General features: G+C 46.0%; 1 protein-coding gene across 3 annotated transcripts in view; it reads right to left on the bottom strand.

Annotated features, from left to right (window-relative positions):
- EHMT2 (euchromatic histone lysine methyltransferase 2) overlaps positions 1-18,301 on the bottom strand; it is a 50,844-nt gene that overhangs the window by 16,730 nt on the left and 15,813 nt on the right. For 2 of the 3 annotated variants that reach the window (XM_063122379.1, XM_063122380.1), the window contains exons 11-20: positions 17,048-17,193; positions 15,803-15,946; positions 14,811-15,040; positions 8,773-8,964; positions 8,218-8,300; positions 5,586-5,692; positions 3,166-3,288; positions 2,976-3,038; positions 1,373-1,474; positions 213-317 (exon numbers count right to left, since the gene is read on the bottom strand). In XM_063122379.1, coding sequence (XP_062978449.1) covers positions 213-317; positions 1,373-1,474; positions 2,976-3,038; positions 3,166-3,288; positions 5,586-5,692; positions 8,218-8,300; positions 8,773-8,964; positions 14,811-15,040; positions 15,803-15,946; positions 17,048-17,193 — 1,295 coding nt within the window. The remainder of the gene's footprint in view (positions 1-212; positions 318-1,372; positions 1,475-2,975; positions 3,039-3,165; positions 3,289-5,585; positions 5,693-8,217; positions 8,301-8,772; positions 8,965-14,810; positions 15,041-15,802; positions 15,947-17,047; positions 17,194-18,301) is intronic. The other variant, XM_063122381.1, reaches the window with a different exon arrangement.

Below are 18,301 nucleotides of genomic sequence, written 5' to 3'. Positions count from 1 at the left end.
TATATATATATATTGCGCGCTCAACTTCAGGAGTGTTGGTGGATCTTTTCCCTTTCTTTTCCGTTCGCGGAGACCAAGCCTGAGGCGAGATTCCTTTCTTCAGGCGATGGCTCTCGTGAGCTATGGCCAGGCCTGCCCAGTTCTCCTCTGTGCCAACCTCGCAAGCCGGGAGCTCATCCCACATGGAAACCAGGGGACCAAAACTCACATACATTGTCAGTCAACGTGACGTCGGCTCCGCGGGTGAGCAACATACGGATCACTTCGATGTGCTTGTGCTCGGCAGCCCAGATAATGGGGGTCCAACCGCCGCTATCCTAAATGAGGAAAAAGACAGTGGTTGTGTTGAGTCCTGGAATGGACTCTGGTTTTTATCTTTTCCTTTATTTCTACAATGTCCTGCAAAACCTGGAAGAAGTGAGGAGTCAGCAGAACACAATCACTTAAAGGTCAACTTTGCAGGTGGACACTTATTGAATTATTGGACTATTGCATAGTGTCATTTTCTAAGATTGCCAATTAGCTGTTGCATCATTTTGTACAGGACTGTCTATAAAAGAAACTGTGTTTGAACCATTGTTAATCTGATCAGATCACATCACTCATCGTTCCTATACCTCTGTTACCCCAGCTGATGTATGCTGTATTACTATGACCATTTGTGAGTATAACTTTTAACTTGTATTGCCATAACTAAATTATATCTGTCAGTAAAGGATTTATTTTTATAACTACAAGGAATCCTTGCCTTATATTATTGGTCTTTGCTGCGTCCTGACTAAGAGCCGCTTGCAACTCTGCTATTCACTGGTACAGTCTGTAACTTCCAGCACGGTAAAAGTACAGTGATTACCCAACAGGTTGTACAATACTAAGGTGAGAGCCGTGGCTCAAAGGTGAGGCATCCTGCTATTTGAGGCCGTCATCAACAACGTACTTCAAGGAGCGCCTTCTCCCATACGTTCCTTCCCGCGATCCTAGGATCACCTTTGCAGGCTGTTCTCTGGGTGCCACTGCCCACAATGGTGTGACAGATGGCTACAAGGGGAAGAGTCTTCTCTGTGGTGGCCCCCGATCTATGGAATGCCTTTCTCCGGCACGCCTGAGGACTTCACTGTATATGTTTAGACGCCATAAATCAACACTCCTCCCACCTCACTTCAAAATAATAACAAGTCTCCGGCCTTTGTTGTTCTGTCACTACCTTTCAAGGTTGTTTTATTGTACTTTGAATATGTGAGTGTAGAAAAGCAGTTTAATAAAAGACATGAAATGAAAACACACCCAAACACATTCCCCCAAGAGGCCAGGGAAAGGAGAAAAGCAGGTCAGGCCCAATTCTGTCCCCTCTTGGAGGAAACCTCTCACTCACCTGGGCATTGACATCCACCTGTCCTGTGGAGAGTAGCAAGCTGACCATCTCAACGTTTCCATTTTTGGCAGCGTGATGGAGACAGGTAGAGCCGTCGTCCTCCTTTGACAGTAGCAACAGGAAGGGTAAAACAACAGTTAATTTAACGCTTGCGAGGCAGATGTCACATTTCTCTCTCTCTCTCTCTCTCTCTCTCTCTCTCTCTCTCTCTCACCCCCCAAGTGAATTCCGTCATAAGACACTTCTCTCTTCACTTCCTCCCTTGTTACATATGACCTGACACAACACATTTTGCTCTATCTGCTTGGGATCATTTATTTATTTATTTATTTCTACCTGCATTTATATCCTGCCTTTTTTCATGCAAAGAATTCAAGGCGGCATACATAATCCTCCTCCTCTCCATGTTATCCTCGCAACAACAACCCTGTGAGGTAGGTTGGGCTGAGAGAGTCTGTGACTGGCCCAAAGTCACCCAGTGAGTTTCCATGGCTGAGTGGGGACTAGAACCCAAATCTCCCAACTCCCAGTCCAACACTCTGGCCACTACACCACATTTTCCGTGCTTTTCATTTTACCAGACATCCTTAAAGGATTTGCGGCAGTTGCATTTTAACTGTGGTACTCTTATTTGCTGTCTTTTATTCTAGTTTTAATTGGGGGAGGAGGAAATTAACTGGGCTATGAATTATTGTATATCCCTAATGGGAGCCACACAAATGTGTCAAAGGAGCAGGGTAAAAAGCTGGAGCACATGAAGAAACGAAATAAGAATGTCTCTTGAGGGAGTCACTGGAGCAGCCCAGGTATTACGCAGCCAGAAAAACCATGACATCTGCTGACACCCCTCAGGAGTTTCTGGCTCTGACCTGTTGCTTCCCTTCACAGAATTATGCTATCACCTCAAAACAATTTGTCACTCCCTTGCCAAATTATCTGCTCACTTATGTTACCAGCTAAGCCCCATGCGAACATCACTCGCTCCACGGACAAAGCCCTATGAAGAGAGACTGAAAGAACTGGGCCTGTTTAGCCTGGAGAAGAGAAGATTGAGGGGAGACATGATAGCACTCTTCAAGTACTTGAAAGGTTGTCACACAGAGGAGGGCCAGGATCTCTTCTCGATCCTCCCAGAGTGCAGGACACAGAATAACAGGCTCAAGTTAAAGGAAGCCAGATTCCGGCTGGACATCAGGAAAAACTTCCTGACTGTTAGAGCAGTGCGACGGTGGAATCCGCTACCTAGGGAGGTTGTGGGCTCTCCCACACTAGAGGCCTTCAAGAGGCAGCTGAACAACCATCTGTCAGGGATGCTTTAGGGTGGATTCCTGCATTGAGCAGGGGGTTGGACTAGATGGCCTTGTAGGCCCCTTCCAACTCTGCTATTCTATGATTCTATGATCTGGACCTCTCTTTTCCTCACAGCGCCACATTTATGACACAGATCGCCTCCTGTCTCCACCCCCAGCCACAAACACCGTTCACATCACACAGAAACAGGACTACCAACTACGTAAGTTTCCCATCAGTTTTTATAGCAGGGCTCTTGTCCCTTTAACAGCGGCGGGACATGCAGAAACTCAACTGGTGAAGCATTCCTCACCATACCAGGAACTGCACCTATGGGATTTCTTCCTGTTGTAGGCCTATTAAAGGCACAGGAGCCCTGCCAGAAAAAAACAAACAAAAAAAAAACACGGCAACTCGACTCCTACATTAATCATCTTTCATAGCACCCCAAATATCCCCTGAAAGAAACATCCCCTTAGATATATATCCCTTTGTCTCCTGACCTTGGTATAAACGCAGCCGCCTCTTTTGACCAAGTAACGTGCTAACTCCACATGATTGTTTGCAACAGCCTCCATGAGGGGTGTCCGGCGTAACTTGTCCACCGTGTTTATGTTGGCACCAGCCTGCGGGGGGGGGGGGGGGGAAGGCAAGATAAGCAGGCCCCATAGATCTCCACACAAACCCAACACAATACACCCATCCCTTAAGCTTGCATCTTGCAGAAGGCTCCCTTCCCTTAGTTACAACTTGGGTTGCTGGCTCATGACCCAGAGGTAGCGCCTGTACGTATTTAGCCTCGGTCACAGTTGGGGGTAAGGGAGGGTGACCCTATGGAAAGGAGGACAGGGCCCCTGTATCTTTAACAGTTGTATCGAGAAGGGAATTGAAGCAGGTGTCATTTGTATGCCTGCAGCACCTGGTGAAATTCCCTCATCACAATCGTTGAAGCTGCAGGAGCCCTGCCTAGTGTGACCAGATACAAAAGAGGGGAGGGCTCCTGCAGCATCAACGGTTGTAATGAAGAGGGAATTTCACCAGGGGCTGCAGGCATACAAGTGACACCTGCTGTAATTCCTTTTTCTCTAAAACAGTTAAAGATACAGGAGTCCTGTCCTCCTTTCCATATGGTCGCCCTATTATGGTAAGGACTAAGGAGGATCTGGGAAACTCAGGTCAAGGTACCAAACCTGGCTTCCTGAAGTTGTTGCTGTTATATTATCATCATCATCCCACCTTTTTCCCAATACTGGGACTCAAGGCGGATTTTACAAATTAAAACCTGTACAGTTAAAATATATAGAGATATGCAAAAAATTAAAAATATCATTAAACATGCTACAATAGTAAAGCATTTAAAATACGAATAATAATTGTTTTCAAAAATCCAATACATAAACACATAAGCAGAGGCCCAGACTACTCCCCAAAGGCCTGCTGGAACAAAAAAGTTTTAGCCTTTGCCTCCAGAAGCACACCAAGGAGGCTAAAACTAAGTTCCCCAGAAGGCCCCACCCTCTCCCCCTGGCTCCTCCCTTCTCCCGCCCAACTACTGAGCATTGGGTCATTCCCCTGGTTCTGTACAGCTTCCCCCTCTCCCAATTCAAAGGAGTGAAATGCCTCTCCCAATCCTAAATCACTGGCAATTAAGAACCTTAAGCTAGAATGGGTGGACCTTTTTGTCTTTTGGCCCACCCCTTTAACTTCAGCCCCCCCCCCCCACTACCGGAATGCGGGGGGCCCTGAGAGCTTCTCCAAAAGTGAATTCAACCCCCGGGCTGAAAGGGCTTCCCCACCCCTGGACTCAGAGGTTACGCCAAAGGCCTCATGGACAAAGTGGGGTTTGAGAAGAGGTTTGAAGGAAGAGGGAGCGGCAGGGGCGCAGGACTGTTGCCTAGGGAGGTTGTGGGCTCTCCCACACTAGAGGCCTTCAAGAGGCAGCCGGACAGCCATCTGTCAGGGATGCTCTAGGGTGGATTCCTGCATTGAGCAGGGGGTTGGACTCGATGGCCTTGTAGGCCCCTTCCAACTCTGCTATTCTATGATTCTAAGATTCTATGACTGTTTGTGAAGGAAGGAGTTCCCAGCGTGAGGGAGGATTGGGTGGAGTTACATTAGGGAGCAGAACTTTGGGAAATGGAGGCGGGGTAGAGTTGGTAAAGGGATGGTCAAAGGCAAGGACACAGCAAAATATACAGTAGGAGAAGGTGGATATTGTTGTTGTTGTTATTATTATTATTACATTTATATACCGCCCCACAGCCAAAGCTCTCTGGGCAGTTTACAAAAGTTAAAAACAGTGAACATTAAAAGCAAATATACAAAATTTGAAACCATAAAAAGCATATAATACAAACAAAAACAGACAATATCCGTTTAAAACAAGTATTCTGGGGTCAGTTTAAAAACTCAGCATATGCTGTTAAATGCCTGGGAGAAGAGAAAAGTCTTGACCTGGCGCCAAAAAGATAACAATGTTGGCACCAGGCGAGCCTCGTCGGGGAGATCATTCCATAATTGAGGGGCCACCACTGAAAAGGCCCTCTCCCTTGTTGCCATCCTCCAAGGTTCCCTCAGAGTAGGCACTTGGAGGAGGACCTTGGATATTGAGAGCAGTGTATGGGTAGGTTCATGTTGGGAGAGGCGTTCTGTCAGGTATTGTGGTCCCAAGCCATATAAGTCTTTATAGGTTAAAACCAGCACCTTGAATTGTGCTCGGAAACATACAGGCAGCCAATGCAAGTGGGCCAGAGTCGGTCTTATATGCTTGAACCGTCTGGTTCCGGTTATCAATCTGGCCGTTGCATTTTGCACAAGCTGCAGCTTCTGAACTGCACTTCTGTTTGAGTTGGGTGCAGCCAGTGAAGGATGCCCAGAGAAAGAGAAATACACGCGCGCACAGACACACACACACGAGTCCCACCTGCAGCAAAACATGGCAAATTTCCAAGAAGCCCTTCTGCGCTGCAGCGTGCAGGGGGAAACGCTTGCTCTGCTGTTCGCTCTGGAAATTGGGGTCCAAGCTGTCCACTGGAAAGGAAGGGCAGACATCTGGGTGCTGGGAGAGACGCAAACAGCTTGCAAAATGGGATGCGGCCAGAGGGGAAGGAGAAGAGAGCCTTTCCAAGGCCAAGGTGGAAGCCAGTGGAAACGAGGTCCCGCCCTTGGGCCACTAGCCGGCTGGAGAGTCTACGCTCACTGTCCCTGAAGTGGGATTTCAATCCTCACACACAAGGAGCCACCGGCCGACGGTGGAAGAAAGCCGTCCTTTACTGCTCTCTTCGCTAGAGATGGACAAACATGGATCTGTTTGTCTCGAAAGCCATCAAGGATTTGCAGGCATTATTTTTGAAAGCTCAGAAAAACTTGAAGAGAGGGGGGGTACTGCAAGGGGCACTTTGCCCTCCACCCTGACTTCACAACGTGCCCACTTAAATCAGTGGCCCCGTTCAGAAGACACCTTAAACCACGGCTTTAACTACGGTGAATAAGGCTTTTTGCCTGACTCACCATGGTTAAAGCCGTGGTTTAAGGTGTCTTCTGAACACGGCCTGGCTTTCTGGCTTAACCACCATGGTTAAAGCTGTGGTTTAAAATGTCTTCTGAATAGGGCCACTGATTTAAGTGGGCATGTCATACTAAACTAGGTTAGTACAGGGGCGCAAGACCTGCAGCTCCCTGAGGGTGCCCTGACCCCCACTGCCACCGGCTCCCCAAGGGTGCCCTACAGCCACTGGATCCCCGAGGGTGCCCTGACACCCCCACCACCACCACCTCCCTCCACCCATTCCCCATTGCCTGTACTCTTCTTGGCCCAGACAACCTGCAGATTGCTCTTTCCTTGCCACTGCTAGTGGTGATAGGAGTGATCTGTATCATCAGGATTGATGATGCATGTGTACACACACCTGCAGCCCCTGACCCGGCTCCATAGGCGACCCTTGTGGCTGGAAAGGTTGTGCACTCCAAGTTTAACGTGATGGGAACAAGCTGCTGCGAGCCTCAGGCTCACACATTTCCCCCTCCCCTCTTTCTTTAACACTGCCATAGGAGGAGGATTTCGCTTCGTTTTCCATTTTCATTAACCACAGTTTAGTGTTTCGTTCAACCCCCTAAACTTTGGTTGATGATCATGATGGTTTGTTGAAACAAGCCAGCTTCTGAACTCATCGTTTGAAGTTGGCTTGTTTCAAACAAATCATCATTAACGGGAACCACAATTTGGCAGTCCGCACAACATGACAAGCTGTGGTTAAAGAAAAAATGGAAGAGAAAGCTTCCAAACTCCTCCCTGGAGTTGTACCTGAAGAGAGGGAAGTGGGGAGTGCACAAAACAAGGTTCCCTGTGGCTCATTCTTGTGATGCTAAACTATGGTTTCCCGTGACATCTGATTGCAGCCAGGGCCTCTCTTGATGTAAATGGGAAGAGTAAAAGAGCCCACACTTCTGAAAAAAGGTGGGGTAGTTGAGCTGAACATCAACCCACTGATGAAGACCATGAAGGAAAATGGCTGGTGGCCCTCACTGGCCATTCTCAGACATTCAGCCTACGTAAGACAACAGAGACATGATGGGTCCATTGATTTCATAAGCATAGCCATGCTGGATCAGACAACAAGGGTCCATCTGGTCCAGCATTCAGTTCACACAATGGCCAACTAACTGTTCACAGGAAACCCATAAGCAGAACCTGAGTGCAACAGCACCCTCCCACCCATGTTCCCCAGCAATTGGTGTACGCAGGCATACTACCTCTGATACTGGAGGTAGCACAGAGCCCTCAGGACTAGTAGCCACTGATAGCCTTCTCCTCCTCCAGGAATTTATCCAACCCCCTTTTAAAGCCATCCCAATTGGTGGCCATCCCTACATCTTATGGAAGTGAATTCCATAGTTTAACTCCCACCCATCAGCTTCATGGGATGACCCTGGCTTAGAACCGTAAGCTCCTTCCTATCTCTCCTCTCTCATCTCACACTATTGCCCCGCTCGTGCTCTTCGCTCCTCTGACGCCATGTTTCTTACCTGCCCTAGGGTCTCTACTTCCCTTGCTCGGTTTCGTCCATTTTCTTCCGCTGCCCCTTACGCCTGGAACGCTCTTCCAGAACATTTGAGAACTACAAGTTCAACCGCAGCTTTTAAAGCTCAGCTAAAAACTTTTCTTTTTCCTAAAGCTTTTAAAACTTGATTTTGTTCTGACTTTTATACTGTTAGTTTTACTCTACCCTGTGCCTGTTTGGTGCATTCTCTTCCCCTCCTTATTGTTTTATTATGATTTTATTAGAATGTAAGCCTATGCAGCAGGGTCTTGCTATTTTATTGTTTTACTCTGTACAGCACCATGTACATTGACGGTGCTATATAAATAAATAAATTATTATTATTATTATTTATTTATTTATTAAACTTATATACCGCTCCCATAGCCAGGGCTCTCTGGGCGGTTTACAGAAACTTACGGGAGAGGGAGAAAAACGTCTCTCTATCCACATTCTCTGCACCGTGCATGCTTGTATTTTTGGTCCTTTCCAAAAGCTCGCTCTGTCCTTACTTACACAACATTAGGACCACTTTCTGGAGCTCTCCTTGCTTAACAGAGAGATATAGCTGACGAGGGTGGAATCGTAGCTTCTTGCGCCTGCCAGACAGAGAGAGAGAGAGAGAGAAGTCATGACAGACATAATTTTCTAGCCCAGGCCTAGCAAATGGGAATTCGGGCAAAGTGCAAACTGTGAGAAGCAAAAGACAGAGCAGAAGAGACTTTGCTAAGATTCTAGAAACAGCAGTCTTGAGCTACTCAGCACTGATCCACACATACTTATAAAAGATCTTTAAACCAGTGTTGTACAGCCTATACCAGTTCTATCAAATAATAAATATTTACTGAACTAATAAAAGTAATATTTATTTATTTAAAACATCTGTATCCTGCCCTATATGAGTAGGATCTCAGGGGAGTGTACAGATAAAATTATACCATATAAAACAATAAATATACACAGCTAAAAACAAATTAAACCATTAATCCAGCTAAAACCAATATAATAGGCAGCCTTCATTCCTAAGAAGCATTGAGAGAGTGAGAGATGTATGGGTACTGCTTCACTCACCGTTCGGACTCCTGCACCACCAGAGCACGCTCCAGATGCTCCCGCCCAGACCCTGAGGGCAGGCCCTGTGCAGATAGCACTGCCCCATTAGGCAGGGTCAGTCGTGGTCCGGCACTGTCGATCCCTGGGCCGCCAAGGCCAGGCGCGTCATCTGGCGGGTGTTCTATGCTTGAACCCCCACGCATCCGGGCACTGAGGAAAAGAGATACACAGAGCTGGAAAATATGCAAGTAAGAACACCTTCTCTGGCGTCTGAAGAAGGCGAGAGGCCTAGCAGCAGGCAGCAGGTCTTGCTGTCTTTCAAGTGGAGCTGTTCCGAAGGTAAGCCTTAATAAACACAGAATGTATGTGCATACATACTTGTGTGCGTGCGTATTAAGGTTTATTAAGGAGAGCCAGTGTGGTGTAGCGGCTAGAGTATTGGACTGGGAGTTGGGAGATGCAGGTTCTAGTCCTCGCTTGGCCATGGAAGCTCATTGGGTGACTTTGGGCCAGTCACAGACTCTCAGCTCAACCTACCTCACAGGGTTGTTGTTGTGAGGATAAATGGAGAGGATTATGTATGCTGCCTTGGATTCCTTGGAGGAAAAAGGCGGGATACAAATGTAATAATAAAATAAAATTTGTATATATAATAGGGGTGTGCACGGACCCCCCGCTCCGCCTGTGGCGTTACACCCCACAAGTCAATTCCCAAAGGTATGCCTGCAGTTTGTAAGTCTGTGGTTTGTAGAATGTTGGCCTGAGTGGGCGGAGTTAGAATGTCTTGGGAGGGGGGAGGAGTGATATATATAAGGGAATGACTGAGGGGACTGAGAGTTCTTTCCAGGGAGACTTGTTAGGGACTCTTAGAGTCTGTAGTGCTCTCTGTATTTATGGTACTTAAGTTCTGGGAAATTTGAGAGTGGTGTCTTTAGAGTGTGGTGTGCACGTAGTAGAAGTATATTAATCAATACTGAGAATAAAGAAAGTTCAAGAGTGATTGTGTGAGAGAAAGGAAAGCACGAATGTGAGAGTGACAGGATGGTATGGAAGGTTTCAAAAAGGTTTTTAAATGTTGTTATTTGAAACAAAGCTTATAAACTTTTAAAAATAAATTTTGATTGTTTGTTTTAAAACTACCACAAAAATCCCACGTGTCTGTTTGGCGTTTATCATCTTAAGTTTACACATATAACACCCACTCTGACAATCATTCACCTAAGCAGATTTAACTCACAGCACATTATTATATATATATATATATATATATATATATATATATATATATTAATTAAAATCTATTCTCCATTTTTAACCCCTTTCTCCACATAGTTTGGAGGAAGGTGGTTTTTATCCCTTGCCTCAGGCGTATCAAGTGGTGGTGCTTGGCTTGAGCAAGGAGTAGCCTCGGCCGGGTCTGGTGTTCAGAGCCTGTGCTGCCCCATAATAAGTGGTGGCAGACGTGAGGTCTGGTGTTCAGAGCCTATGTCGTGGCATAAATAGGTGGTGGCAGCGTCGGGATCCGAAGTAGACTCTGTTCATTTATAGTGACAGAAGTCAAAAAGGATTTTATTTGTGAACAGGACAGAGGGTGGTTACTGTAAACACCTCTGAAGTCCTTAGCTGTGAAAGTTACATATTACTTAAGTCAGAGGTTGCGCTGATACAATTCTCTGACAGGATATTTTTGTCTGTGGTGAGATACATATTATAAAACATCAAGTTTACCACTCCTGATCTCAATTGAAAACTCCCAGTACCATTTTATTTATTAAGGTTAAGTCTCTGTCTGATAAAAATGGAAATCTTAGCTTTGAAGAAAGATGCCCTTTCAGACAGATGTAAAAGTTTAAATTTGCCAACTGAAGGAAAGTCAGTTGATGAAATGAAATGGGCTCTTATAGAATATTACAGAGTTCATGCTGCAGTTGAAACTGAGGCAAATCCTCTGAGGCAAGTGCCTGTAGAAATGTCTCCTCAATACTTGCAGCTAGAAAGGGAGAAATTAGAACAACGAAAAGCTGATAGACAACTTGAATTAGAAAAGATAAAACAGCAAGAGGCTGATAGAGAATTGAAGAGAGCTGAGTTGGAACAGCAAGAGGCAGATAGAGAATTGAAGAGAGCTGAGATAGAACAACAAGAAAGGCTGAGGGAAAAAGATCGTGAGGCAGAAATAAGATTAAGAGAAAAAGATAGAGAGCTAGAGCTAGAACGACTTGCTTTGGAAAAGAGAAAAATTGAGCGGGAAGATCAGAGGAGAATTGAGGAAGGGGCTAGACCTCCCAAATTATGTTGAAGGACAAGATCCCCAAATTTTCTTCAATACCTTTGAAAAGGCAGCCATGATGTGGGAAGTAAAGCCACAAGATTATATGAAGTTTATCCCTAACTTGATCAAGGGAGACCTGGCTGAAATTTATAACAGTTTTCCTGTGGGGGAAGCTTTAGATTTTGCCTCATTTAAAACAGCAGTTTATAAAAGATTTCGCTATGGGCCTGAGTATTTCCGGAAGAAATTTAGAAGCCTTAATGCTGTGTCATCCAAATCTTTTGTGGAGCTGGGACACAAATCAGCAGATCATTTTGAAAAATGGATCACCTGCGCTGAGGTGAAAACCAAGCAAGATTTAGTTGATCTGATGATTAAAGATCAATTAATTTTTCAAATCCCTCAAGATATAAGATTGCTGGTGAGAGATAGAGACCCAAAAACATATCAAGATGCAGCTTCCCTGGCTGATCAATTTTCCTTAAACCGGGGCTATCATATGACCAGAAAGTCTCCTAAAGAAAATAATAGTAAACCAGGGTATAAACCTAATGGGGGTAAGAAAGAAGCTGAGGTAAATAAAAATCAGTTGCCAACAGAAAAGGCGGGAAACACCACCAAACCTATGTTTGGAAATACAGACCTCACATGCCATCATTGTGGGTTGGTGGGGCATATTAGACCACACTGTGCCAGGCTGAGGGAAGAGAAAAGTACCTCAGTAAGGAGAGTGGATATAAATAAAGATGCTGAACATACCCAAAGTTCCCAGTGTTACACATTAGTGTGGGAAAATGTTTTAATAAATGGAAAAAAGCATAAAGCTATTCTGGATACTGGAGCTTGTTTATCTCTGGTTAGAGCAGACCTTGTGAGGAGGGAGGAGATTATTCCTCACAGAAAAATTAACATCAAACCTGTGACAGGGCCCATAATTGAAATTCCGGTAGCCGAGATGGAGGTTACATGGAGGGGAGTCACAGGAAAATGTATTTTAGGTGTTAATTCTTGGCAAAAAGAACCTTTAATCCTAGGTACTGATATCATGGGGTTAGAAGGTAGAAAAGTTTTTATTATTACACGCTCACAAGCAGCAGTGGAGGGCTTGTCAGACAATTGTAGCGAATCTGGAGAGGCTGAGGGCATGCTTCTGCAGTTGCCTAGCAACCCAGCTGAAGGAACTGTTGAGCCAAGAAACAACGTTGCAAAAACTGATACCACGTTAGCTTTAAACACAGGAAATGATCCCAGCTTGGAAGTTTTAAGATCCAAATCTGAAGCACAAGAAACCTCTTTTAGTGACATTCAGAAAGAACAGGTTTTCTGGGATCAGGGACTCCTATACCAAAAGTGGTTGCCCAAGAAGAAACAAAGAAGTTGGGGGGCTGAAAAGCAGCTTATGGTACCAATACCATATAGGGACCAGCTGCTGAAATTAGCTCACGACTCCTTTTTGGCAGGCCACATGGAGATAGGTAAAACCCAGAAAAGGTTGATGACTAATTATTACTTGCCAAATATTTTTAGGGAAGGCACAGAGTTTTACAAGTCCTGTGAGAGTTACCAGAGGGTGGAGAAAAGTAGAGACAAGGTCAAGGCTCCCCTAAATCCCTTACCCCTTACCAACCAACCCTTTTTAAAAATAAGACTGGACCTAGTAGGACCCTTCCCTAGACCTACACAGACAAGGAAAAAGTTTCAAGTGACCATAATAGATTTTGCCACAAAGTTCCCGAATGCTGAAGCCCTTCAAAAAGTTGATGTCTTGTCAGTGGCAGAAGCCCTATTAAAAATCTTTTGTCGCTTGGGTTTCCTCCATAAAATTTGGAGTGATCAAAGCTCAGTTTTGTTCTTTAATGAAATGAGATGTTTGTGGAGGTGTTGCGGTGTCAAACATATAACATCCACTGCTTTCCACCCCCAAACAAATAGGCAAGTTGAAAAATATAATGGCACCATTGAGCCAATGATTGAGACTCATGTGGCAGACTATTTCTTTAATTGGGACAACGAATTATCCTACTTTCTTTTTGATTACAATGACATTCCCCAGAACTCCCCTAGATTCTACCCCTTTGAGCTAATGATGGGGAAGAATGTGTGTGGTCCTCTGAGTATTATGGAGGGAAGCTGGGAAGGAGAATTGGAAGGAGAGAAAGAATCCGAAGTGGGTTATGTTCTGAGCCTTCAGAATGACAGGAGAGAGGTTATAGAGCTGGCACCCACGAGTTTGGCTAGGGCCCAAACCAAGCTGAAAACTTGGTGTAGTGGAAAGGCTAGAGACCAGAGCTTTAGAATAGGAGTTGAAGTCATGGTCTTCTTTCCCAAGAAGAGTAGTCAGTTCGAGACTGTTTGGGAAGGACCTTGCATTGTTCAAAATAAGACTGGAGCCCATTCCCCTATTAAATCGTCTGCTGATGGAGTGAAGGGGGGAATGTTAGAAGCAGTCAAAGAAAAGTTTATTCTGGCCTCAGACGCTTCGGAGGTCAGAGATAGAGCAGAACTGTGGCAGACAGTGGACGATGTGAAGCATCTCGTGGCCTATTCCAGCGGAGGGTTAGCAGAGAGAAAAAGAGGCTGTTTTGCTGTCCAAGAGAAGTGTTTGCCATCGTGTGGGCTATGGACAGAGTCGGGGCATGCGCGGAGGGACAGCGGTTCATCACGCGAGCCTATCTTCGAGCGCTGTTGTGGCTGCAACCCATGGAAAGCCACAACCAACTTTTGCAGCAGTGGTCGTGGCGGATCCGGAGCTTCAACGCGGAGATCCAGCATGTGGCAGGTCGGGAGAACATCATCACAGATGGACTGTCTCGCCAGGAATCGTCCAATTCACCAATAACATGAGACTTTGTTGTGGACATTGTGATGCTCCTGGACTTTTAAAATGGGAGCCAAAAAGAAATGGACTAATAAAAATGTGGTTCTTTTAGTGTTGATGTTCCAAAAGGTTTGTATGTGTATATATATTGTGATTGCTATTAATTGTATATATAAATGTTTAACCATTTTATTTCCCCAAACCCTATGTACAGGTCCAGGTATTAAACCAGTCCCATACTCGGGTTTTTTTAAAAAGGGGGGGGAATATGTGGCGTTACACCCCACAAGTCAGTTCCCAAAGGTATGCCTGCAGTTTGTAAGTCTGTGGTTTGTAGAATGTTGGCCTGAGTGGGCGGAGTTAGAATGTCTTGGGAGGGGGGAGGAGTGATATATAAGGGCATGACTGAGGGGATTGTGAGTTCTTTCCAGGGAGACTTGTTAGGGACTCTTAGAGTCTGTAGTGCTCTCTGTATTTATGGTACTTAAGTTTTGGGAAATTTGAGAGTGGTGTCTTTAGAGTGTGGTGTGCACGTAGTGGAAGTATATTAATCAATACTGAGAATAAAGAAAGTTCAAGAGTGATTGTGTGAGAGAAAGGAAAGCGCAAATGTGAGAGTGACAGGATGTATGGAAGGTTTCAAAAAGGTTTTTAAATGTTGTTATTTGAAACAAAGCTTATAAACTTTTAAATAGAGATATTTGCTGTTGGTGGGAAGGGAAGGAGAAATAATGGATAGTTAGGAAGTTAAAGGAAGAAGGAGCTTGAAGAACCAGAAGGGGATACATTTAATACAATGATTTCAAGTGCTAATGAATCAAATACTGAACTGCAAGTCTCTGAGACGAAAACTTCATAAAAAAATCATACATTAAAAAGATACTGTGTAAATTATCAACAAAACGATACGTATTTCCCTTCAGAGAAACCAGATTCCTAATTCCTATCCTACCATCTTCCCCTCACCTGGGCTGGGTGGTGTCAGCACGGCCCGTGGTCTCAGGGGCGCCCTGTCCGTGTGATAGCGGAATGGGGACCGGCGTGGAGGTGTCAGCCTTGGCTATCGTGATCTCCTGGGCCTCGGAAGCGTCTTCCCCACAGTGCGGGCAGAAGATCATTCCGTTGAGCTGGGAAACGCAGGCCTTGTGGAAGCGATGAGCCACGCGGAAGTCAGGATGGCACTCCAAAAATGTGCCCTGGAGAGCAGGGAGGGTGGAAAACAGATCTTTAGGGATTCTGGGGCCAAGAAGCTCAAGGAGTTGATGACCAACCTTTGCAGAAATACAGGCGCTCAGGCCTCAGAAGGGAATAAAGATGTGAAACGATCAGCCTCTGCAATTGTCAGACAGTAAAACTCCTTTGGATTGGCTGAGCCTAGCACAAATATTTGAAGCCTGTCTGTCAGTCCTTGCCGGTAAGAAAAAGGAAAGGAACCTCTCATGCAAGCACTGAGTCATTACTGACTCTTGGAGGGACACCAGCTTTCGCTGACATTTTCTTGGCAGGCCTTATAGCGGGGTGGTTTGCTGTTGCCTTCCCTGGCCGTTATTACCTTTCCCCCAGCTAACTGGGTTCTCATTTTACCGACCTCGGGAGGATGGAAGGCTGTGTTGACCCAAGCCAGCTGCCTGAAGCCAGCTTCCGCTGGGATCGAACTCAGGCCGTGGGGAGAGTTTCAGCTGCAGAAACTGCTGCTTTACCACTCTGCGCCACACGAGGCTCCCTTGCCGGAAAACAGAGCAATATTTTTTTTCACCTCAGGGACCTTGGCCTGACAAATACACATACCCCAGGACTGGATTCAAGTGCAGCCCACCTATGCTTCCAGCCAGGCCCTTACAGATAATGGGCAACCTGGGTGTTTTTTCCTCTCAGAGATCTCACAAGTTCTGGCACCAGCGCCCTCAGCCCTGACAACCGGCATCAACTCCCTGAAAACTGTGGGCTTCTTTTCTCACCGCAGTGCAGAAGTAGCCGCATCCAGGGCAACAGTGGTGCTTCACCATCCTGGCTCGATGGGCTTCACACAGGACCATGAGGGGAACCCGGCTGGAGGGACGCATCGTCTCCCGCTTCAAAATGCTGCTGCTGCAGCCGTTCAGCTATGAATGCACAAACAGGAAGATGGCGTCTCACTTACTCTCTCAAGTCTAGTTCAGACTGAGGCGGTCAATCTATGCCTGACCTGTCTTGCTTCAGACTCCACAGGAGGACATATATATATATATAAAAATCCATCCCACAGACATATCACCACCACCCTTCATCAACTTATCATAGAGGTCCGACGTCTGGCTCAAAGTCGTCTTTTAATACTTCCAGAAAGATTTTGGATTTCAGACAGACTCATAACAGACTGAACCGGATAGTATCATTTTATTATAACAAAATGAGGAGAGGCTGAAAGAACTGGGCATGTTTAGCCTGGAGAAGAGAAGATTGAGGGGAGACATGATAGCACTCTTCAAATCCTTAAAAGGTTGTCACACAGAGGAGGGCCAGGATCTCTTCTCGATCCTCCCAGAGTGCAGGACACGGAAGAACGGGCTCAAGTTAAAGGAAGCCAGATTCCAGCTGCGTCGTATTAACAATTTATGCAACAGCTGGACAACCGGAAAAACGTCCCGACTGTTAGAGCGGTACGACAATGGAACCAATTGCGCAGGAAGGTTGTAGGCTCTCCCACACTACAGGCATTCAAGAAGCCGCTAGACAGCCATCTGTCAGGTATGCTTTAAGGTGGATTCCTGCACTGAGCAGGGGGTTTGGACTTGATGGCCTTATAGGCCCCTTCCAACTCTGCTATTCTATGATTCCTAACAGGAGTGCTCATGTTCATGCTTCCAGCCAGCCATTCCCTCCAAGCAAAACATTCTACTCTCCCCCTCTTCTCCTGTTTTTTTTGTTTCCACCTAACACTCAATATTTTATGGAAACTGATCCTGCTCAGTCCTCAACGGACTGTTTTTTTCTGTGGGGGCTCCCTTAGATTGTTTTTTTTTTATTCTATAAACCTCAGGGTGTCCACAAGCAGGCTGCTACCTCCTTGTTTCTCAGTGGCCCTATTTTGTATCCATTTCTATTGGCACTCACCACCCACGTTTGCTAATGATTATTGATAATCAACAGAGGGCCTGCAAGGAGGAGATAATAAAATAAAGGACTCCTGAGCCTGCTTCCTTCCAGATCCTCCATCTTCTTACCTCTCCGTCAGCGCTCTCCGTTGCCATGCACTGATTTCCGGCCTGCTGACTGAGTCGTTCGATAGTTGGGGCTTCCATGCGGCAGGAGCATAGGGGCAGCTCCTCAAAGCGCTCTGTCTCTAGCGAACTGGTCTCATTGGACACCCCTGTGAAGGGGGAGCAGGAGAAAAGAATGGGACCTGGGAATAGTTGCTTTCAGCCACAAACCCTACTCTGAACAAAGCGCAGAAAAGGGCAACTAAAATGGCCAAGGGGCTGGAGCATCTCCCCAGTGAGGGAAGGTTACAACAGCTAGGATTGCTCAGCTTGCAAAAAAGGAGGCGAAGAGAAGACACGATGGAGGTGTGCAAAATTACACATGGTGTAGAGAATGTGGATAGGGAGACATTTTTCTCCTTCTCCCATAATACTAGAACCCAATGGAGTCATTCCACGAAGCTGACTGGGGGGGGGGAGATTCAGAACAGACAAAAGGAAGGACTTCTTCACACAGCGCATAGTTAAACTATGGAATTCTCTACCACAAGATGGCCGCCAATTTGGATGGCTTTAAAAGCGAGTCGGGTAGGTTCTTGGAGGAGAAGGCTATCAATGGCTACTAGCCCTGATGGCTAAGTGCTACCTCCAGTGTCAGAGGCAGTAAGCCTGTATACACGAGTTGCTGGAGAACATGGGCAGGAGGGTGCTGTTGCGTCGTGTCCGGCTTGTGGTTCCATGGTTGACAGCTGTTAGGCCGCTGTGTGAACAGAGTGCTGGACTAGATGGATCCTTGGTCTGATCCAGCAGGGCTCATTTCATGTTCTTATGCTCTTACACCCACCCACAGTCTACCTATAGGCCAAGGGCGCTTTAAACTGGTCAACAAGGCTGCTAGGCTGCACATTACCTCAAAAATCAGAAGCCTTTGAGCTACCAGATGCTGGGGAACAACAAGATCAAAAATTTCCCCCTCATGTCTTGCTTGTGGGCATCCCAAGATGAATCTGGTTGGCCACTATAGGAATAAGTATGCTGGACTAGAGAGGGCTTTGATCGGATCTAGCAGGGTTTTTCTAATGTATGTTCTTATGCTAGGGGTATACAACCCCTGTGCTCTCCAGATATTGTGGACTACAACCCCCATAATCCCCAGCCACTGACCATGCAGACTGGGAGTGATGGGAGTTATAGCCCATCCCAAAATGTCAGGAGGTGCACCCTTGGAATGCTGTGTAAAGTTCTTGCCAATGCACCTCAAAAAGGATAACGTGGAGT

Source organism: Elgaria multicarinata, chromosome 3 (genome assembly GCF_023053635.1).
Source record: "Elgaria multicarinata webbii isolate HBS135686 ecotype San Diego chromosome 3, rElgMul1.1.pri, whole genome shotgun sequence".
In the NCBI taxonomy this organism is placed as follows: domain Eukaryota; kingdom Metazoa; phylum Chordata; class Lepidosauria; order Squamata; family Anguidae; genus Elgaria; species Elgaria multicarinata.
The sequence above is the reverse complement of the archived record's forward strand: the minus strand, read 5'-3'. Positions and strand labels throughout refer to the sequence as shown.